This window comes from Lolium rigidum, chromosome 7 (assembly GCF_022539505.1).
Source record: "Lolium rigidum isolate FL_2022 chromosome 7, APGP_CSIRO_Lrig_0.1, whole genome shotgun sequence".
In the NCBI taxonomy this organism is placed as follows: Eukaryota; Viridiplantae; Streptophyta; class Magnoliopsida; order Poales; family Poaceae; genus Lolium; species Lolium rigidum.
The window spans coordinates 119,477,259-119,501,542 of NC_061514.1; the positions used below are offsets into that span (position 1 = coordinate 119,477,259).

At 47.3% G+C, this 24,284-nt stretch overlaps 1 protein-coding gene across 1 annotated transcript; it reads right to left on the minus strand.

Annotated features, from left to right (window-relative positions):
* Positions 1 to 633: 633 nt before the first annotated feature.
* LOC124677002 (wax ester synthase/diacylglycerol acyltransferase 5-like) lies at positions 634 to 23,955 on the minus strand. The gene is made up of 7 exons (XM_047213012.1): positions 23,731 to 23,955; positions 23,042 to 23,650; positions 5,377 to 5,443; positions 5,217 to 5,290; positions 4,387 to 4,602; positions 4,108 to 4,245; positions 634 to 865 (listed from the first exon to the last, which is right to left on the minus strand). The coding sequence occupies exons 1-7, from the start codon at positions 23,845 to 23,847 to the stop codon at positions 719 to 721; spliced, it is 1,368 nt and encodes a 455-aa protein (XP_047068968.1). The 5' UTR covers positions 23,848 to 23,955; the 3' UTR covers positions 634 to 718.
* Between the last annotated feature and the right edge of the window lie 329 nt (positions 23,956 to 24,284).

The window sequence follows — 24,284 nt, forward strand, 5'->3', positions numbered from 1 at the left end:
TTGTTTTCTAATCAAATGAACATTTTTTCCCTACATTTCATGGGTTAGTTAATTCTGGAAACTTAACATGTGTACTTCTGGAAATGAACCCTTGCACTTCATGCTGTCACTGTTCATGCATTTTTGTGAATGATTTTATTATTCTTCTTGTACTTCACGGGAGACATTTGCACTTCCGAAACAGAATAGTTGTACTTACCAGCACATATACATGTACTTTTCACTCTCATATTTTTTGTACTCCCATTTATATGGTTTTATCATTTCTCTAGCATTTCACATGGAATATGCACTTTCAAAAATATGATATGCATCAGCATTAGCCGGTGTCACTAGAAATGGGATGAAAGAGGGCTCGTACGAATAATGTAGCTGCACATGGGGACTTGGTGGAGATGAACTATGTTATGTAGCATGGGTCGGCTTCATCTCCATGCCTGAATTTAGCATGCAAGAATGTGAAATAGAGATCACCGATTCATGGTAGAATAAAAGTTTACGGCACATTATCACTCTTGATAAATCACCATCCAACAATAACAACATGCTAGATGGATTTGATTCCATCCATAGTATGGTAGACTTTATTGTTTTAGTTACGATGTTGTGACGAGTGATACATAAATCGAATATATCAGAGTATATACTTGTACTATTACACAAGTTTTATTAAGTGCAACAATCTAATAGTTTCTCAATTACTCTGTCACAATGGAACTTAAAGCCCCGAAGCCGCATCTTTAATGTGTCTGAAGGACTCGGCGAAGTCATCCAAAAGTTGACTATAATCTGGAAATATTTCATCATCGATCGATAGAGTTACCTTGATTGTGTCACAGTAACTCGTGTAGTGCACAACCAAAGACTGCAAACAGAAATAAGGTAATTAAATACAAAATATGGTTGCATAACTATTTCAGTTATTTATTTTTCAAAAAGGGCAATATATTTTAATTACACCCAGATTTTCTTTAACATATCAATATCAAGAGGAAGTCCCAAAATCGAGGATGACCACAACAAATAAACCTAAAAACAAAATACAAGAAGCTAAAAAGAATGATGAAACAAACAAAGGCGCGCAATGACAAATAAACAACCATCCTAAGCAACACAAGGTCATTCTGGTTGTTCAGAAGCCACGCCTTCAAGAAGTAAATGACACAAACATATTGTTGTCGCCGAATAAATTTAATAAAGATTAGAATATAGATTTTTCACCCTAAAGAGTCAAGCCTCGTCCAACCTCCGTTACATGTATCACACTATATATCGCCAGTCTGAAGACTCGGCCATCTAGCCAAATTCTCCCGGTAGACATGCACCCTCCATCGCCACACAACTAATAACCACGCCTGTATGAGCTTATCAACTGTCGACAACATGATCCGTTGTTTCCATCAGCCAAGACGCCCGCCTCGAGCCCCCGATGCATAAACAATACTCGCAGACCAATATGAGTGGACATACTAAATCTAAGAGAATCTCCAGTTGCATCCCTTAAACTGTTATCCAAAGAGATTTGGGGTACGACGGACGTTTGATCTCCTCCAGCGACGCGTTTCAAAGCTTTTTTTATCCGGCACGGTTCAATACGGTGTCCGGCGGTTGAGACCAACCCGTTACACATGGACGTTGCGGGGATGTCAGACAGAACGAAAACCCGTGTGGTTTCCTACCTTCCAGCGACCATGACCGATACCGTTGCTTCGTGCCTTTCTTTCGCCTCCCACTCCTTCGCCTCCCACTCCTCCATCGCTGCTCAAATCATCGGACACCATCGACACAATACTTTGACTGCGCTGGACTCCGCCGCGACACCTGACTCCCTGGCCTCCCTTTTCGGCGCCTGTGGTTCACCTACTCTGGCCGGAATGCGGCGGCCACTCCCCCTCCTCTAAGCATAGAAGGTGTTCGATCGTTTGTCTGGTAGGCGCCGCTAGTCGATGTTTGTTGTCCCATTGCTCCGCGGATTTCTAACTATTTGTTTTGCCTCATAGACTTGGATAGCAACAAGAAGATGATCCAAGAAATGTTTGATGATGACGCAACCTGCAACAACGATGTTCGCGAGAACTTGGCGATCATCACTTGCCTTCAAAAAGTTCTTGATGAAGCCGAGAAGAAGAAGAGGCGCGCTGTGGAGGTTCAAGACCGGGAAGAAAAAAATCGAAGCCCCGACAGAGGTTGGAGGGTCATACTATTTTGTACAACGACTACTTCTCTGATACTGCAACACATGCCGACTATTTTTGGCAGCGCTATAGGATGATAAGGACTTCTTCATGGAAATATTTCATGGCGTGAGGAAGTTCAACCCGTACTTCAGGCTGAAGCACGACGCCTTTGCTACGACTGGCTTCTCATCGATCCAGAATTGCACCGCCTCCATGAGGATGCTTGCATATGGAGCACTGCCGATGTACAGGATGACTACCTTCACATGAGTGAGTCCACTGCCATTGAGTGCATGTACAAATTGTGCCAAGCCTTGGTGGGGAAGTTTGGCCCGTACTATTTGACATGGCCAACTAAAGTAGAGACTGCTAGAATCATGGCACAAAATACAGCGAGAGGATTCCCTGAAATTCTTGGAAGCATCGATTGTATGCATTGGTCATGGAAGAACTACCCGTTTGCTTAGCAAGGTTTGTACAAAGGATATTGTAGTGTGGTGCTTGAAATTGTGGCAAATATGACCTCTGAATTTGGCATTTTTTTTTGCATGGCGGGATCACACAATGACATCAATGTGCTGCAGCGCTCTTCGATGTTTTCGAAACTAGTGGAAGGTCATGCTCCACCATGAAACTATGAGATCCATGGCAACCAATATACCAAAGGCTACAACTAGCCGATGGTATCTATCCAATATGGACGGCATTTGTCAAGACAATCTCTGCGCCAACGGGTTAGAAGAATTGCCACTTTGCTGAACACCAGGAGAGCTCCCGGAACTCCGGAAGGATGTCGAGCAGGCATTTGGTGTGTTTGAAGTTTAATTTGCTATTGTTCGGTATCCTGCTCTTTCCTGATCTCACGACCAACTGCGGAAGGTGATGCAAACTTGTGTGATAATGCACAATATGATCATCGAGAATGACAGCTAGACTCGAGTTAGACATGTTGGTCCCTACGACTGTACACGCTCAGCTGCAATATGATCTCGTAGTGCATCTATGGATGCTCAAAGAAGAGGCATTAGCTGCGTTGACGCCTTGATCTAGACCAACTTCTATTTGTTTAATTTGTTGTTTGTTAACATTTAATTTGAAACAATTTTATCAAACATATTTATTTGTATGATACGTTTTAAAAAAATTAATTTTTTTGGAAAACGCATTTGAGAAATAGATACGCCCCAAAAATGGCAACTAGCAGCCGCGTTCTCCAAACATGCAATCCAGATACGGTTTGAAGGATGCAGCTCTAAGGCCCGGCCGCCAGTACACTGCCCCGATGGCAATGACCAATTCCTCATTCAGGAGACCTTGGGTACTTGTAGCCTTACACACCTTGGAGGAAACTCTATCAGATGAGGATCTTGCAGGGGCGGAGCTACGTTGAAGCCGATCTGGGCCATGGCCTGCCCAAGATTTTGTTCATCCTTGGTTATTTTTGCTGGGCCGGCCCATAAAGGCTCTCATTTCTAGAAAAATAAGAACTTTTGTGCTGCATGGCCCGCCCATAATTGTTGTGATAACTCCGCCACTGATCTTGTAGCGCGTCACAAGGAGCAGCTAGGTTTGGAACACTCCACAACCAGGAGGACATTCTCTATGAGCTCTCGGTTGCAGAGGGATCCGGGAATGCCGGCTATTAATTGCCTAGCCACATACCGCGCAGGCGCGGACATCACTGCTACGTCTACTGTTGTTGTCTCTCACCATCGCTGCTACATGTTCTCATTATTCTAGAAAAAACCATGTTGGTGGGAGGTGTTGGAGTATACCTCTACCACTAACATAGTCGTACCTTTGTCGGACATGATACAGTACACTGTTTCTTCAAGTAACCATGTAGTCACATTTTCACATATTTGGATTAACAAAAGTAGAAATGTAGCTTCTGATCAAATGTTTTGACTTAAGAATGTGGTTTACTTACTTGCGGAACTCCATAAGCACCTGGGGCAATGAAGGTAATTGGATGCCCACATAACTCTATTGGTTCAGCCGGTCCAATCACATTTGAGAACACCATAGATGTATTTGCGAACATATGGCCGAAGATAAAAGCGCCTGCCTGCTTGGATTGTCAAGTTGAACAGTTACAAAGTGGAATAATTTTTTATAAAATAAGACATTGTTTTTCAAGCTGATTTGTTTCTTCTATAATTTAGTCTCCCAGAAAGAACATAATTACAAATAGGCAGCAGACATATACCTTCATACCAAACAATTTGAGAAAAAGCTCACTGATCTTACACGTGAAGACCATTTCAAGTGACCTCTTTTTCCTATCCAAAGTCTTCTTTGCCTTGCGAACATATACAAGTGGATCATCGTGCGTCTCTACATGAAACGGAAGGATGATGTAGCCTAGTTGATTTCCCCATCCCACATCGCCACTCTTACCAGATTCTATCAAGTTAACATATTTCTGTTCATATTTGCAAGAAAACATAAGAATAAATTAGAGTGATATATACTACTCCTATAAAGGACATCTCATACTACTCCTGAGCGTAGTTACAACCACACAATATATCTAGATAGTATGTACGGCATTATGAAGTATATATAGCTATGCTAGAATATACATACCAATTTCTAGGTATGTACAATTCTTCTGCATACTTCTTTTTTCCGTACAAATATGAAGATATTTCGTACATATAGTGCAAACTATAGGCTTACTTGTAATTTTTCATGTAACTTGCTTTGAATCAGTATCTTAGCTTCTATCCAAACAAGCAACTCCAATATGTACTTGTAATATACACTAAAATAATTTATGTTGGTCAGGTGAGCACAATATATCTCATTACCTTGTCATGCATCATATATTTGTAATAGCACAATGTATATTGTTTTACTAATTAACATAATCATATGAAATATAGTCGCCAAACTTGCACGTTTGAGACTGAGAATACCGAAAATGTCATCCCTTTCATATAATGAGAGAATAATTATTTGAAGCAAAATGTAAATGAAACTTAATAGCGGAATGCATTTCAAGTTTCTTACATACATCCATGAAGGAAACCTTACTTGTAAGCTAGTGGTTGCCCTTAAATTGACTGGAAGGACAGAGCGCAGACAGATTTTCTCCGTGATTGTGTTACCTGTCATTAATTGAAGGTAGAATAAACGCATGTTTAAAATCCTTCCGATATGAAAGAATGTGAAATCATGCCACCACCACACTCACCCGGCTTGCGAAAGTAATACCGTGACAGGGCAGCAGAAGTTGCACCAACTAGGACGTCATTGACAGTCTACGGAAGCATACAAATAAATAGGAAATTTTAGTTTAAAAGAACTTATTATTGCACGCGAAAATTATTTACTTATATTACAAATTTATGGTTTAATTAGTCTGAACTAATAGAAACAAAACCATCAGATTGAAACAAATGACCAGATGATCGACCGGATCAAAATTTAATGAGCCATCGAATGTCTATATATGCGGCTATCGCTAGGTTTCAGAGCGTGTTACGTATTTACTTTGCCGCTTAAAACTTCTCTATTTCGTCTATTGCCATGCATCGCTAGACGGGTCAACTGGCTTTTAAAATCCCTTCTATTGTGATCCTACATGGGAGAGGAGGGAAGTCCATGCTGGCCGAAACAAAGATCGGCGGCGGAGGACACCCGCCCGTCGGGGTCGCCACGGAATCCGGAGGAACAGGAGCGCAACGCGCCGGCGACGAGGGCTCCCTCAGCCCAGGTCCCGTGAAGAAGCAGCCGAGCGAGATCGGAGAAGGACGGGGGAGAAAAACTGCGTCGTCGTCGTCTTCGGAGAGATCCCCATCGGAGTTGGCCAGGAGGGCGGCGTACCTGTTGCCGGCCAACGTGGAGGACCTGGCGAGGTGCAGCTCGTCGGAGCGCCGACCCCGGCGGCGGCCGTCCGCCCACCGGAGGCGCGGGGAGAGGGGGGAGCCCGTGTCGCCCCCCAAGTCGCCCGAGCGTCGCCCAAGACGCTGCGTGAGGCACATCTCCTCTCCCCTCTCATGGTGAGCGGGGGAGATCTCCTTCCCTACCGCCTCCGCCTCGGGAGATCCGCATCGGGACGGTGTCTGTGCCCTTGGAGGTTTGCCTGTCCGCGCCGGCGACGGCGGCGCCGCCCGGCGGCGGGGATCTAGGGTTACTGCTCCCCATGGACGCGGGCGGGCCCGTCCTGGCAGACCGCTTCTCTGTGGGCCGGCCAGGCCTGTTGGGCCAAGGGGCGGGTGGGCCTCTGGCCTCGGTGCCAGGTGCACAGCCCAACTCGCCTGCGTCGTTTGTGGATGGCTCACACGTGTCATTAGGGCTGGGATCGACGGCTGAGATCGCCTCCGTGGATAAAGTATGTAACTGGGACAATTCTACCCCTCCGCCGCCGGTACTTAAGTGGCTGTGGCTCCGAGCTGGAACCCTAGATCCAGATCTTGGCTTTCCTGCTCCCGGTCGAGACATCCGCAGAAATCGCCGCCACGCCAAATCCCTCCACCACTCCACTGACCCCTCCTCCGGCGAGCTTGTCTGGTCCTTGAGCCCCATGGAGCGGGAGCGCAGCTACAGGGGCAAGCGCCCGTTCGAGGCCATCGACGACAACCGCGAGAGATCCAGGGACCGCGATCTCCGCCAGCGTCTGGAACGCGAAGAAGAAGAACATCGTCGACAGCAAGCCCATCGCGACCTTACCAGAGACAGGGAGCGCTCTGGTTACAACCAACCCCGCAGATCTGAGCACACGCAATATCCTCCCCCGCCACCTCCTCCTCCCCCAGCTGGACCGCGAGGGCGCGACCATGCTCGGGGAGGACAGAAGAGACAAGCATCGCGCGCCTAGACTTCCTCGGGGGCCGGCACCGCCCAGGCGGCTCCCGGTCCGGCTGCCGGAGGGTCCAACGGCGCCGGCCGGGACGCAACCCACATTACTTGCTACAACCGCGGAAATCAAGGACATGTCCGAGCAGAATGTACCGCGGAAGCTTTCGTGTGAAGTGCAAGAAACACGGTCATCCAACAGCCTATGTGCGCCTCCTTTTCCAAGAGCCCGGATCCCTACTGGGCGGGATTCGGAGGAAACCGCCGAGGTTTCGTCTGCTGTGAGGTTCCCGATGAGGAGATGTACCAACCCGCAACCAACGCCGCCCTTATCATCCTTGAGAAAGAGGGCCTCAATGAAGAACAGCTGGAGGATGAACTCAAAGATTTGGTTGATGAGAACTGGACTTGGCAGGTGCGCAAGCTGAACGGCTCCGATTATTCCGTTGTCTTCCCGTCCAAAGAAAGTCTGCGGATGGCGATCCGAGGCGGCGGCATCTGTAGGATAACGTTGCATAGAAAACAAAAAATTTTCCTACCGCGAACACGCAATCCAAGCCAAGATGCAATCTAGAAGACGGTAGCAACGAGGGGGTATCGAGTCTCACCCTTGAAGAGATTCCAAAGCCTACAAGATGAGGCTCTTGTTGCTGCGGTAGACGTTCACTTGCCGCTTGCAAAAGCGCGTAGAAGATCTTGATCACGATCGGTTCCGGCGCCACGAACGGGCAGCACCTCCGTACTCGGTCACACGTTCGGTTGTTGATGAAGACGACGTCCACCTCCCCGTTCCAGCGGGCAGCGGAAGTAGTAGCTCCTCTTGAATCCGACAGCACGACGGCGTGGTGTCGGTGGTGGTGAAGAAGTCCGGCGGAGCTTCGCTAAGCGTGCGGGATGTGGAGGAGCGGGCGGCTAGGGTTTGGGGAGAGGGGGCGCCGGCCACTATAGGGGTGCGGCCACCTTGGTGGTGTTTGAGGTGGCCGGCCCCCTCCCCCTTGTCCCTCATTATATAGGTGGAACCCCAAGAGGTGGTGTCCAAGTCTTCGAATAAGACCCGAACCAAATCCTTCCATAGGAGGGGGCAATCCTAGCCCAACTAGGACTCCCACCCAAAGGTGGGATTCCCACCTCCCATGTGGGGGTGGCCGGCCCCTAAGGGGAGTCCACTTGGGACTCCTCCCCCACTAGGGTTGGCCGGCCATGGGGGGTGGAGTCCCTTGTGGACTCCACCTTCCTTGGTGGTTTCTTCCGGACTTTTCTAGAACCTTCTAGAACCTTCCATAGAACCTTCCGCGACATTTTATTCACATAAAATGACATCCTATATATGAATCTTATTCTCCGGACCATTCCGGGACTCCTCGTGATGTCCGGGATCACATCCGGGACTCCGAACAAATATTCCAACTTCATTCCATATTCAAGAACTACCATTTCAACATCCAACTTTAAGTGTGTCACCCTACGGTTCGAGAACTATGCGGACATGGTTGAGTACTCACTCCGACCAATAACCAATAGCGGGATCTCGGAGATCCATAATGGCTCCCACATATTCAACGATGACTTTAGTGATCGAATGAACCATTCACATACATTACCAATTCCCTTTGTCTCGCGATATTTTACTTGTCCGAGGTTTGATCTTCGGTATCACTTTATACCTTGTTCAACCTCGTCTCCCGACAAGTACTCTTTACTCGTACCGTGGTATGTGGTCTCTTATGAACTCATTCATATGCTTGCAAGACATTAGACGACATTCCACCGAGAGGGCCCAGAGTATATCTATCCGTCATCGGGATGGACAAATCCCACTATTGATCCATATGCCTCAACTCATACTTTCCGGATACTTAATCCCACCTTTATAGCCACCCATTTACGCAGTGGTGTTTGGTGTAATCAAAGTACCTTTCCGGCATAAGTGATTTATATGATCTCATGGTCATAAGGACTAGGTAACTATGTATCGAAAGCTTATAGCAAATAACTTAATGACGAGATCTTATGCTACGCTTAATTGGGTGTGTCCATTACATCATTCATATAATGATATAACCTTGTTATTAATAACATCCAATGTTCATGATTATGAAACTAATCATCCATTAATCAACAAGCTAGTTTAAGAGGCATACTAGGGACTTCTTGTTTGTCTACATATCACACATGTACTAATGTTTCGGTTAATACAATTCTAGCATGATATATAAACATTTATCATAAACATAGAGATATAAATAATAACTACTTTTATTATTGCCTCTAGGGCATATCTCCTTCGGTCTCCCACTTGCACTAGAGTCAATAATCTAGATTACATTGTAATATACCTAACACCCATGGCATTCTGGTGTTGGTCATGCTTTGCCCTAGGGAGAGCTTTAGTCAACGGATCTGCTACATTCGGATCAGTGTGTACTTTGCAAATCTTTACTTCTCCATCTTCGATGTACTCGCGAATCGAGTGGTAACGCAGCTTGATATGCTTCAGCCTCTTGTGTGACCTTGGCTCTTGTGCATTGGCGATGGCACCCATGTTATCACAAGTAAATGATTAATGGGTCCAATGCACTAGGAACCACACCGAGCTCTACAATGAACCTCTTCATCCATACCGCTTCCGATGAAGCCTCCGAAGCTGCTATGTACTCGATTCTGTTGAAGACTTCGCCACCGTGCACCGCTTCGAGCTTGCCCAGCTCATCTGCAGCACCATTCAATATAAACACGTACCCGCATTGTGACTTAGAGTCATCGGGATCGGTGTTCCAACTTGCATCGGTGTAACCATTTACAACGAGCTCTTGGTCACCTCCATAACAAAGAAACATATCCTTAGTTCTTTTCAAGTACTTTAGGATATTCTTGACCGCTGTCCAGATGTTCCATTCCTGGATCACTTTGATATCTGCTAGTCAAACTAACAACGATGTGCTATATCCGGTCTAGTACATAGCATGGCATACATGATAGATCCTACCGCCGAGGCATAGGGGATATTACTCATCCTTTCTCTTTCATCTGCCGTAGCCGGTCCTTGAGTCTTACTCAAGACCTTGCCTGGTAACATAGGTAAGAATCCTTTCTTACTTTCGTCCATTCTAAATTTCTTTAGAATCTTGTCCGGATATGTACTCGCGATAGCCCTATTAAGCGTCTTGATCTATCTCTATAAATCTTGATGCCTAATATATACGATGCTTCACCAAGGTCTTTCATTGAAAAACTATTATTCAAATAACCTTTTACACTGCTTAATAGTTCTATATCATTCCCAATTAATAATATGTCATCTACATATAATATCTGGAACGCTACAGAGCTCCCACTCACTTTCTTGTAAATACAGGCCTCTCCATGACACTCGTATAAACCCAAAGTCTTTGATCACCTTATCAAAGCGTCGGTTCCAACTTCTTGATGCTTGCTTCAGTCCATAGATTGAACGCTGAAGTTTGCATACTTTGTCGAGCATTTTTAGGATCGACAAAACCTTTGGGTTGTACCATATACAACTCTTCCTCAATGTCTCCATTAAGGAACGCCGTTTTGACATCCATCTGCCAAATCTCATAATCGAAAAATGCAGCTATTGCTAACAAAATCCTCACAGATTTTAGCTTCGCTACAGGTGAGAAAGTCTCATCGTAGTCAACTCCTTGAATTTGTCGGAAAACCTTTGCGACAAGTCGAGCTTTATAGACAGTAATATTACCATCAGCATCTGTTTTTCTCTTGAAGATCCATTTATTCTCGACAGCCTTTCGGCTATCAGGTAAGTCTACCAAAGTCCATACTTTGTTATCATACATGGATCCCATTTCGGATTTCATGGCTTCTTGCCATTTGTTGGAATCTGGGCTCATCATCGCTTCTTCATACGTCGCAGGGTCCTCATCATTGTTATCCACAATCATGACATTTAGACAAGGATCATACCAATCAGGAGTGGCACGTTCCCTTGTCGATCCGCGAGGTTCGGTAGTTTCCTCGTTCGAAGTTTCATGATCATTATCATTAGCTTCCTCTCGTTGCCGGTGTAGGCGGTACGGATACAACTTCCGGTACTCGCGCTACTCGATCAACGAGTATAGATTCATCAATCTCATCGAGTTCTACTTTTCTTCCAGTCACTTCTTTAGTGAGAAATTCTTTCTCAAGAAAGGTTCCGTTCTTTGCAACAAATATTTTGCCTTCGGATTTGTGATAGAAAGTATACCCTATAGTTTCCTTAGGGTATCCTATGAAGATGCATTTCTCCGCTTTGGGTTCTAGCTTGTCCGGTTGTAACTTCTTTACATAGGCTTCGCAACCCCAAACTTTCAGGAACGACAGCTTAGGTTTCTAATTAAACCATAATTCATACGGTGTCGTTTCTACGGATTTTGATGGTGCTCTATTTAAAGTGAATGCGGCTGTCTCTAATGCATAACTCCAAAATGATAATGGCAAATCAGTAAGAGACATCATAGAACGAACCATATCTAAGAGAGTTCGATTACGACGTTCGGATACACCGTTTCGTTGTGGTGTTCCCGGCGGTGTCAATTGTGAAAGTATTCCGCATTTCTTTAAATGCATGCCAAACTCATAACTCAGATATTCACCTCCACGATCAGATCGTAGAAATTTTATCTTCTTGTTACGTTGATTTTCTACTTCACTTTGAAATTCCTTAAACTTCTCGAAAGTTTCAGATTTATGTTTCATGAAATAGATATACCCATATCTACTCAGATCATCTGTGAAGGTTAGAACATAACGATAACCACCGCGCGATGCTACACTCATTGGTCCGCACACATCGGTATGTATGATTTCCAATAAGTCGGTAGCTCGCTCCATCATACCGAGAAAATGGAGTCTTAGTCATTTTTCCCATTAGACATGCTTCACATCTATCAAGTGACTCAAAGTCAAGTGATTCAAGTAATCCATCAGTATGGAGTTTCTTCATGCGCTTCACTCCAATATGACCAAGACGACAGTGCCACATATAAGTAGAATTATCATTAAATTTAATTCGCTTAGCATCAATGTTATGTATATGCGTATCACTACTATCGAGATCTAACAGAAATAAGCCATTCTTTTGTGGTGCTCGACCATAAAAGATATTATTCATAAAAATAGAACAACCATTATTCTCAGACTTGAATGAATAACCGTCTTGCATTAAACAAGATCCAGATATAATGTTCATGCTCAACGCGGGTACAAAATAACAATTATTCGAGGCTTAAAACTAATCCCGAAGGTAGATGTAGAGGAAGTGTGCCGACAGCGATCACATCGACTTTGGATCCATTTCCAACGCGCATTGTCACTTCATCTTTCGGTAGTCTTCGTTTATTCTTTAGTTCCTATTTCGAGTTACGTATATGAGCAACCGAACCAAGTATCAAATACCCAGGTACTAGAACGAGAACCGAGTGAGATAAACATCTATAACATGTATATCGGATATACCTTCTTTCTTCTTCTTGACAAGGCCGCTTTTCGGATCAGCCGGATACTTGGAGCAATTACGCTTCCAGTGTCCCTTCTCCTTGCAGTAATAGCACTCAAGCATCGGGCTTAGGGCCGTTCTTAGGTTTCATAGGAGGCGTGGCAGCTTTCTTGCCACCCTTCTTGAATTTTCCCTTAGACTTGCCCCTGTTTCTTGAAACTAGTGGTTTTGTTGACCATCAACACTTGGTGCTCTTTCTTGATCTCAATCTCAGCAGCTTTTAGCATGCCAAAGAGTTCGAGTAACTCCTTGTTCATGTTCTCGCATATTGTAGTTCATCACAAAGTTCTTGTAACTTGGTGGCGGTGATTGAAGGACACGATTAATCCCCGATCTGTTAGGAATCACTATTCCCAAGTCACTGAGTTTCTTCGCATGCCCGGTCATGGCGAGCATGTGCTCACTAATGGAGCTGCCTTCTTCCATCATACAGCTGAAGAAATGTTTCGATGCTTCATAGCATTCCACGGCCGCATGAGTCTCGAAAATAGTCTTTAACTCTTTCATCAACTCATGAGGATCGTGGTGCTCAAAACGTTTTTGAAGATCGGATTCCGGATCGCACGGGATGGCACACCGAACTTGAGAGTACCGAGTTTTCCGAGTCTCGTAAACAGCTTTTACTTCATCGGTTTCGGTTTCTGCAGGAGGGTCACCTAGCGGTGCATCAAGCACATATTGCAGATTTCCGCCGGAGAGGAAGATCCTCACATGACGGAACCGAGTCGGTGAAGTTGCTACCGTTGCTCTTAAGCTTTTCTTTCTCTAGAACCGGTTAAAATTGATTGGGGACGCCATCTCTACAACATATATTTGCAATAGTTTAGACTAAGTTTATGACAAATTGAGTTCAAATTTTAATTCAATATAATTAAAAATCTAGGTGAACTCCCACTCAAAACAATATCCCTCGCATTGTCTTAGTGATCACACGAACCAAATCCACCACACCATAGTCCGATCATCACGAGACAAGGTGTAATTTCAATGGCGAACACTCAAAGTGTTCATCATATCAATCATATGATTCATGCTCTACCTTTCGGTATCACGTGTTCCGAGACCATGTCTGTACATGCTAGGCTCGTCAAGGCCACCTTAGTATCCGCATGTGCAAAACTGGCTTGCACCCGTTGTATGCACTTGTTGATTCTATCACACCCGATCATCACGAGATGCTTCGAAACGACAAGTCTTGGCAACGGTGCTACTAAGGATGAACACTTTATTATCTTGAGATTTTAGTGAGGGATCATCTTATAATGCTACCGTCGCGATCTAAGCAAAATAAGATGCATAAAAGGATTAACATCACATGCAGTTCATATGTGATATGATATGGCCCTTTAGTCTTTGCGCCTTTGATCTTCATCTCCAAAGCACGGACATGATCTCCATCATCTTCGGGCATGATCTCCATCATCGTCGGCGAAGCACCAAGGTCAATGGCGCCGTCTTCATGATTGTCCTCCATGTAGCAACTATTACAACTACTTTGAAATACTACTCAACATGAAATTTAAAGACAACCATAAGGCTCCTGCCGGTTGCCACAATACAATAATGATCATCTCATACATATTCATCATCACATTATGGCCATATCACATCACCAAACCCTGCAAAAACAAGTTAGACGCTCTCTAATTTGGTTTGCATATTTTACGTGGTTTAGGGTTTTCGATATAGATCTAATCTACCTACGAACATGAACCACAACGTTGATACTAATGTTGTCAATAGAAGAGTAAATTGAATCTTTACTATAGTAGGAGAGACAGACACCCGCAAAGCCTCTTATGCAATACAAGTTGCATGTCGAACGAGGAACAAGTCTCATGAACGCGGTCATGTAAAGTTAGTCCGAGCCACTTCATCCCACTATGCCATAAAGATGCAAAGTACTCAACTAAAGATAACAAGAGCATCAACGCCCACAAACCATTGTGTTCTACTCGTGCAACCATCTATGCATAGACACGGCTCTGATACCACTCGTAGGATAACGTTGCATAGAAAACAAAAAATTTTCCTACCGCGAACACGCAATCCAAGCCAAGATGCAATCTAGAAGACGGTAGCAACGAGGGGGTATCGAGTCTCACCCTTGAAGAGATTCCAAAGCCTACAAGATGAGGCTCTTGTTGCTGCGGTAGACGTTCACTTGCCGCTTGCAAAAGCGCGTAGAAGATCTTGATCACGATCGGTTCCGGCGCCACGAACGGGCAGCACCTCCGTACTCGGTCACACGTTCGGTTGTTGATGAAGACGACGTCCACCTCCCGTTCCAGCGGGCAGCGGAAGTAGTAGCTCCTCTTGAATCCGACAGCACGACGGCGTGGTGTCGGTGGTGGTGAAGAAGTCCGGCGGAGCTTCGCTAAGCGTGCGGGATGTGGAGGAGCGGGCGGCTAGGGTTTGGGGAGAGGGGGGCGCCGGCCACTATAGGGGTGCGGCCACCTTGGTGGTGTTTGAGGTGGCCGGCCCCTTGCCCCTTGTCCCTCATTATATAGGTGGAACCCCAAGAGGTGGTGTCCAAGTCTTCGAATAAGACCCGAACCAAATCCTTCCATAGGAGGGGGCAATCCTAGCCCAACTAGGACTCCCACCCAAAGGTGGGATTCCCACCTCCCATGTGGGGGTGGCCGGCCCCTAAGGGGAGTCCACTTGGGACTCCTCCCCCACTAGGGTTGGCCGGCCATGGGGGTGGAGTCCCTTGTGGACTCCACCTTCCTTGGTGGTTTCTTCCGGACTTTTCTAGAACCTTCTAGAACCTTCCATAGAACCTTCCGCGACATTTTATTCACATAAAATGACATCCTATATATGAATCTTATTCTCCGGACCATTCGGGACTCCTCGTGATGTCCGGGATCACATCCGGGACTCCGAACAAATATTCCAACTTCATTCCATATTCAAGAACTACCATTTCAACATCCAACTTTAAGTGTGTCACCCTACGGTTCGAGAACTATGCGGACATGGTTGAGTACTCACTCCGACCAATAACCAATAGCGGGATCTGGAGATCCATAATGGCTCCCACATATTCAACGATGACTTTAGTGATCGAATGAACCATTCACATACATTACCAATTCCCTTTGTCTCGCGATATTTTACTTGTCCGAGGTTTGATCTTCGGTATCACTTTATACCTTGTTCAACCTCGTCTCCTCGACAAGTACTCTTTACTCGTACCGTGGTATGTGGTCTCTTATGAACTCATTCATATGCTTGCAAGACATTAGACGACATTCCACCGAGAGGGCCCAGAGTATATCTATCCGTCATCGGGATGGACAAATCCCACTATTGATCCATATGCCTCAACTCATACTTTCCGGATACTTAATCCCACCTTTATAGCCACCCATTTACGCGAGTGGTGTTTGGTGTAATCAAAGTACCTTTCCGGCATAAGTGATTTATATGATCTCATGGTCATAAGGACTAGGTAACTATGTATCGAAAGCTTATAGCAAATAACTTAATGACGAGATCTTATGCTACGCTTAATTGGGTGTGTCCATTACATCATTCATATAATGATATAACCTTGTTATTAATAACATCCAATGTTCATGATTATGAAACTAATCATCCATTAATCAACAAGCTAGTTTAAGAGGCATACTAGGGACTTCTTGTTTGTCTACATATCACACATGTACTAATGTTTCGGTTAATACAATTCTAGCATGATATATAAACATTTATCATAAACATAGAGATATAAATAATAACTACTTTTATTATTGCCTCTAGGGCATATCTCCTTCAGCATCACCCTGCCCATGAGCAAGACCAAGGCCATCGTTACTGTTCCCACGGACGACCCGCTGGTGGTGGAGAAGCTGGAAGAGGTGTGGGTTCACCTCATTGGAGTTCCGCCCCCCCTTCGCCGCGCAGATCGCCTCCTCCTTAGCACCCGCGAAGTGGGCAGGCCCATCGCGGTGGACGTGGAGTCACTTGACCATCCCAATGGCCCCATCAAGATGGCTTTTGGATGCCAAGTCCCTGTTCAGTTGCAAGAGCACATCACGCTGTTTGTGAATATGCAAGGCTTCCGGATCCGTATCGTCCCCATCTCCAAGGACTTGGCGGCGGAAACAAACAACGACCCACCCTCTCCACCGGCCAGAAACGGAGAAGATGACAAAGAGGAAGACCAGGACGAGACTGACGAAGACAGGTGGGACCAGAGACGCAAGAAACACTCCGACAAGGGCAAGAACACCCCTGCTTCCGCTCCGGCAGGGGGAAAGGAGGGCTTTGCGAGGAAATCTGTTCCGCAAATGACCACAGAAGGGTACCCCCCCCCCTGCTCACCCTCTCGCTCGTCGCTCCAAGGACTCTCGGTCCAAGATGATCACGCTCCCGAGCAATCGCTTTCACTCGGTATGGTTCGAATCTCACGGAGAATGGTGACATATTTCCCACTCGTGGCCAACATAATCAAGCAAGTGCTCGTTTCCCCGCCTGCCTCGTCCCTCGACATTCGGACCTGGAACAAATACAGCTTTCTACCTCTCCGTCCGAAGAAACCGAGGAGGGACACTCCTATCTCACGCCGGGAAGGCACGCGGCCTTGGGGGCCGAGGAGAAACAAGAGATAGGTTGGCACAGCCCGGCTTCGGGGAATCCACGGCCTCCGCTATTCGGGCCAGCGAAAGACGCAGCAAAAGCAACAATGACCGCCCATCTAGGAAGCTCATGCTGGAAGCCGCCGGGTCTCAACTCTTCGCGGAGGAAACCGACGTCCCCGGGACCGGACGTGACAAAGACTTCGCCGCACCGGGCTCCTGCCATCAAGGACGTCTCGAGCAACTCCGCAAGCTCTTCCGGAAGAATCTCCCATTCCGGCGCTGGGGCGTCGGTGGCCCGTGCGCCCGTACCAAGATTTCCACCGCTGAAGCACTAAGGAAGAGCGCAAGGAGCGCGGGGGTGGCGGACGAGCCGGTGCTGGCCGAGCCATCCGCCACGCCGCTGTCAAAAACGCTTCTCCCTGCGCAAGCCGGGTAACGTCGACGCATCCAACTTCATCGCTTTCCAATCCGTTCCTATTGATAAATTGCTCTCGGTGGCGCACGATAGCTGTGTTATCTTCCCTTCCTCCTCTCTGGGACCTCCCGAGAAAATTATCTCCTTGATACAAGCTAGGGAGCTTGCTCAAGCTGATCTGGCAGCGGCAAGACACAACGCAGAGATTGAGGCGGCAAAGGCCCAGGCGGCGGCCACGACTGAACAGGACCCCCAGGTGCCACAAGAAGGGTCTGTGGCACAAATTGGGGAGGATAATTCCTTCGCTGATCCTAAGGACAAACCAGCTAAGAAAAGGAAGGTGATGAAGAAACAATACCCTGTGGGACCAAGACCGCTAACCCGCCAAGCACGGGCTCTAGGGAGGGTTTCCAAATGAGATGCCTATTCTGGAATATCCGGGGGTTCGGTCGTAGGGGGCGACGGACTCTCCTGAAGGATTACCTCCGTGAGCACAAGATTGACATAGTGATTCTCCAGGAAACAATCAAGCAAGACTTCACAGACTTGGAACTCCGCAGCCTGGAAGTGGGAGACAAGTTCTTCTGGTGCTGGCTCCCGGCTAATGGGCACTCCGGGGGCATGCTCATGGGAGTCCGCGACAGTAGCTTTGAGGTTGGAGTGGTGGATATGGGTCAATTCTACCTTAGCACCTCCATCCTCAATCGGGCGAACAAGCGCATCGTGACGATCATTGGGATTTATGGACCTGCGGATCATGGGCGATCCGGGGCTTTCCTTGAGGAAATTTCGGCCAAGGTGGCCAGAACCAACACTCCCCTCCTCATGGGCGGAGACTTTAACCTTATCAGGGCAGCTTGCGACAAGAACAACGATCGTCTGAACTGGAGACTCATTGATCTTTTTAACGAGCACATTGCGGCCTGGGCTCTTCGGGAAATTCCGCGCTCCGGGGCGCGGTTTACCTGGACGAACCGCCAGCTCAACCCAGTTCGTTCGGTCCTCGACCGTGTTTTCATCTCTCCGTCTCTGGAAGGATTTTTCCCTCTGTGCTCTCTCTCTGCGGAAACGAGCCTGGGATCTGATCATACCCCACTCATCTTTGACTCCGGCGAAGGGCGGCCGGAGCGAAGTAATCGCTTCTTCTTCGAATCGGGATGGTTCGAACGCCGGGACTTCATGCCCATGCTCCACAACGTCCGGAACAATCTCTCGGCCAAAGTGGGAGGCCGGGATATCATTGATCGGTGGCAGTTCATGTCTGGTAGCCTTCGCCAACATCTTCGAGGTTGGGCTCGCAACGTGGGCATGGCTAGCAAAAGGGAGAAAGAAAACCTGATGGCCCAAATCATGCAGCTGGATGTGCAAGCCGATTCCAGTGGGCTGGATGAGGATGATTGGGCGCTTAGATACTATCTTGAAGATCAACTCCTCCAAATCGTGAGTGCGGAGGAAGAATATTGGCGCCAAACAGGAAGGATCAAATGGGCCCTCCAGGGGGATGCCAACACGGCCTACTTCCATGCGGTGGCCAATGGACGGAGACGAAAGTGCTCGATCTCCTCGCTTAATATTGGGAACGAAATCACGAATGACCCCAGGAAGATTCAAGCTGCCATTTATGACTTTTACCGTGCCCTGCTCGGATCGGAGGGGAGCCGATCCTGTACCCTATCCCCAAGGACTTGGGCGCCAAACGCCCAAGTTTCGATCGAGGACAACAACCAGCTGATGCTGACTTTCTCTGAGGAGGAGCTTGATCTCATCGTCCGGGAGATGAAATCTGACACGGCCCCGGGCCCCGACGGTTTCCCTGTTCTGTTTTTCAAACGTTTCTGGCCCAATGTTAAACGGGGGGTTCTCCACATTCTCAATGATTTTATGCTGGGACGCATAGACATCTCTCGCCTTAACTTCGCCATCCTCACTTTGATCCCCAAAGTCCCAGGGGCGGACAATGTCGCCCAGTTTCGCCCAATTGCCCTCATTAACGTGATCTTCAAAATCGTGTCTAAGGCGTTTGCGTTTCGTCTAGACCCCATTGCGCAAAAACCATCGGTTTGAATCAGACGGCCTTCATCAAAGGAAGGAACTTGTTGGAAGGCCCTCTCGCACTCCTTGAGATTGTGCATGAGTTGCGCTCTAAGAAATTAGGAGGGGTTCTCCTTAAGATCGACTTCGAGAAGGCTTACGACCGGGTTAACTGGGAGTTCCTGGCCGAAGTGCTTCGGTGTAAAGGCTTTGAAGAAGCATATATCCACAGAGTACTGCAGCTCGTTTCCGGCGGGCAGACGGCCATTTCAATCAACGGTGCGATTGGCCCGTACTTCAGGAACAAAAGAGGGGTGCGCCAAGGGGACCCGTTATCTCCTCTCCTGTTTAACTTCATCGGCGAGGCTCTGTCGGGTATCCTCTCGCCGCGGGGCAGCAGGCCACCTTCAGGGTGTGGTACCCCACCTGATCCCTGGCGGGATCTCACACCTCCAGTATGCGGATGATACGCTCATTCTTATCCAAAACACGGAAGACAACATAGCCAACCTCAAATTCTTGCTAATGTGCTTCGAAGACATGTCCGGCTTGAAAATCAACTATCATAAGAGTGAAGTCATTGTTATGGGCCAGCCTTTGGAGGAACAGCAAAGAGTCGCAAATAAGCTTAACTGTAAATGCGGCGCCTTCCCTTTCATTTATCTTGGGCTCCCTATCTCGGACAGGAAGCTCCGTCTGGAACAATGGTTGTTCTTGGTCCGCAAGCTGGCCGGCAGGATTGAACCGTGGCTCGGTAAACTTCTCACCTCCGGGGACGCCTGATCCTGTCCAACGCGTGCCTTGATAGTATTCCCATTTTTGCCATGGGTCTCTTCCTTCTACATGATGGGATTCATGCTAGATTTGACTCACACCGCTCCAAATTCTTCTGGGAAGGAGCGGGCAACAAACGTAAATACCATATGGTCAACTGGCCCTCGGTTTGCCGGCCGAAATCCGCGGGAGGATTAGGCTTGCTTAACTCAAAAAAGATGAACATTGCTCTGCTGTCCAAGTGGATTTGGAAGCTGTATCAAGATGAGGCTTCTATCTGGGCGACGATTATCAGGGCCAAATACCGCGACGCCGATAACCTGTTCGAGGGCACCGGACACGGGGGCTCGCAATTTTGGAAAAGCCTTCACAAAATTAAACACTTCTTCAAGCTGGGTGCGAAACACGTCATTGGGGATGGACGTCGCACTTTGTTTTGGTCCGACCGGTGGTGCGGTAACCAACCCATCAAAGAGCTGTTCCCAGACCTCTTCAACATCTGCTCTAACCCAAACCTCACGGTGGCTGCGGCCCTAGATGCCGGGGACAGCAATATCACCTTCCGCCGCTCTCTCAATCTGGAAGGACGGCGGCAATGGAGCGATCTGGGGAGGCTCATTGAACCCTTCTCCCTTTCGAGTGACAAAGACAAAGTATCTTGGCATTTAGAACCTTCGGGCAAGTTCTCCGTTCAATCTTTGTATGCCAAACTATCGCAAGGGGCTTCGGTTGCTTTCCACAAGGACGTCCGGTCAGCCAAAGTCCTCTCGAAGATTAAGATTTTCGCTTGGCAGCTCATCCTCGACGGACTTCCCTCCAGCAAGCAAATCGCGACGCGCCACGGCCCCGCCTCGGGTAACTGCGCCCTCTCGTGGCCAAATGGAAGATGCGGGCCATATTTTCTTCGCTTGCTCTATTGCAAAATTCGCCCGGAGTGCAATCCGTGAGATCCTCGATCATGACTCGGAACCCTGGAAATTTCCCACAGTTCCATGCTATTCTTTCCAACCTTGCGGGAAGGGCCCGTAGGCTTTTGTGGTTTCTCTTTCTCGCCCAATCTTGGGCCCTGTGGAACATTCGTAATAAACTCACTATTGAAAAGAAAGTGATTAACCATCCCGCTAACGTGATTTTCAAAACTGCTCTCTTTATACAGCTATGGAGCATCAAGGCAAAGTCAAGCGACAGGGAGGGCCTCCGGTGGGTGGAGAACAAGCTGAGGGAGCTATACGCCGCCGTGAGACCAGGACAACCAAGCCAGTGAAGACTTAGCATATCTTCTCCCTGGAGCTTGCCCCTGCTTTTCCTGTGTTTCGTCTTATCACCGTTGTGCTTCCCCTAGTCTGTTGTTACTTTTGGCTAAGCTGTATGCCGCAGCACTGTAAACCTTGTTAAACCTGAGGGCTTTATTAATTTAAAGTCGGGCACGCTGTTGCCTTTTATCTAAAAAAAAAAAATCCTACATGGGAGAGAGACCGTAACGCTCTAGCGTGACTGATGAATTCTTCTTCCACAGGAACATTGACACGGAGGCTAACGACTACTTTGCCAACGATGATTTCTTTCCCGATACAAACAATCTATTCGGTGACATGACTCTCAACAGCGACAATGTCAACGCCGACGTTAACGCTGGTTCTTCTATGTGGTCTTACCTTCTGCTTATGAGATCCTGTTTCAGTTTTTTCTTAGCAATATGTTTAGGTTTGTTGCTGCGTAATATATATCTCTTAGTAATTTGTTATATTTGTTGTTTGTCTAATTGATGTTAATTTGCATTACTAGTTTCATCTCAATTCGTTTAGTCATGTTTTATCTACTGTTCTCCTAGATTAAATAAGGGAGCGTCTAGAGATCAGTCGTCTGAGACTTAATAAGTCTAAGTCGGTAACATCAGTAGCTTATTAAGCCGTGTACTACTTTAATTTTAGCGTCCAGTTTTGTGCGTTCGCATTTTTTACTAGAAAAAATAATCTGTGAAACCATTCAAGACATAAGAAAAATCCTAGTAGCAACTTACGTGTAACTGGAAAAAACTCAGTTGCAATCCACATGTAAGTGGAAATTCTTAGTTGCGACACATTCATAACTGGAAAAATCTCAATTGCAACCCACATGTACGTGGAAATTCTTAGTTGCAACATATGCGTAACTGGAAAAATCTCAGTTGCAACGCTCACGCAATTGGAAAAAAAAAATCAGTTGCAACCCACATGTAAGTGGAAATTCTTAGTTGCGACGCGGGCGTAACTGGAAAAATTCTCAATTGCAACCCACATGTATGTGGAAATTCTTAGTTACAACATATGCGCAATTAGAAAAATCTCAGTTGCAACGCTCATGCAATTGGAAAACAAAATCAGTTGCAACTCACGTGTAACCGAAAAAACCTCAGTTCCAACCCACGTGCAACTGGAAATATATCGTTTGCAACGAACGCGAAACTGAAATGCGCGGTAAGCGGTTCCATGGAAGAGAAAAAGACGCCTTATAGATAGAAATCGTCACCACGAGCCCACTTCACAAAGACCGCAAAAAACAAATCAGTTGGCTTACACGTCGGGCCAACAACAACATAAACACACACAAACAACCCAAAAGTCAGAGCACGAATCTACAAGCACAAAATACGAATCTCCAAGCGCTCGACTTAAACTTATTAAGTATAAGACGCCTGATTTCTAGCAAATCCGATTAAACAATGGGAAAAATTACTAATATTTCATAGAGTACTTACGCAGTTGATAGCATTCTTGATGAACTTGACATCGTCCAAGCTAAGGCTCAGGTGTACGAAGCGTCTGCGTGGGCTGAAGACCGTGTCGTCGTCTGAGCAACTGAACGACGTCTTGGGGTCTCTTAGGAACAAAACTGTGGCGGCGAAGAAGGCAACGTCCACCATGGTGTTCCAAGCCAACACGAAATACGACCACACCCACCCGAGAAACGCCATGGCGCCGGCAGACCGCGGCCGCGGCATGTAGATGGCGGCTGTGCGCTCGGGCTGCTTCGGCATGGCCGGCAGTCTCGTTGGGTCGGCGACGCTGCGCGCGGACGCAAAGACGAGCGTCATCAACGACACGCCATCACCAAGGGAGTGGTGCACGCGGAGCACGACGGTGGAGGTCGCCTCCGAGGTCGGGAAGTCGAGGAAGTGGAACTCCCAGAGTGGGCGGGACGCGTCCATGGGGAGCGTGACCAGCGATGCTGCATAGTCCTCCACCACCTGGTCCGCGTCGGCTTCCACGGCGACGGGATCCAGAGCCGGCACGATGATGTGATCGTCCACATTCACCTTCACGCGTGCCCACCGCCGGTTGCCACCTTCTGAACCACCATCAGCTACCTGTACGTCCACCCATTAGTTATAAGCTGCAAAGTACTAGCTAATAATTAATGTTATGTGTTCATAGAAGAAGGGAGCACTTGGATGCTTTGGAAGCGCGGGTATCGGGCAAGCTGGGTGGCGATGCCGGCGCTCAACACGGGCAAGTTTAAGGCCGAGCCTAGGCCTATGGTTACCACGATGTATAGATCTTCCATGAGCCTTGCAGTAGGGGTTACGGGCTCCTTGTCCGCCGTTGAGTCCTCAGTCGTCCATTCGGCGGCCGGCGCTCTCGGCTTCGTGCGAATCGAGAGTGCCCGGGTTCGTAGAGCCGTCGCCGAGGGGCAACCATTGCTAGCATCCATATTTACTACTAATCAATATGGTTAGCTCCTTCAGAGAGTGGCTTGCTGGTAATGATACTCTAGTTGCTACCATGAACGGCACTCTCCTCAACTGCGTTATATAGGAAGGATTACCATACCAATAGTCCGTACCACGCGAAATAGCCTGTTTCTATTTCTAACACGGCATCCACTCAAATTGGCTAGCTAAGCAAAATTCCAACCACCATAGTCATGTTTCTATTTCTAACACGGTATTGGAAAGGTGGGGCGTACCACATTGCTAAGACCTTGCCTCCAAGATCCAGTTT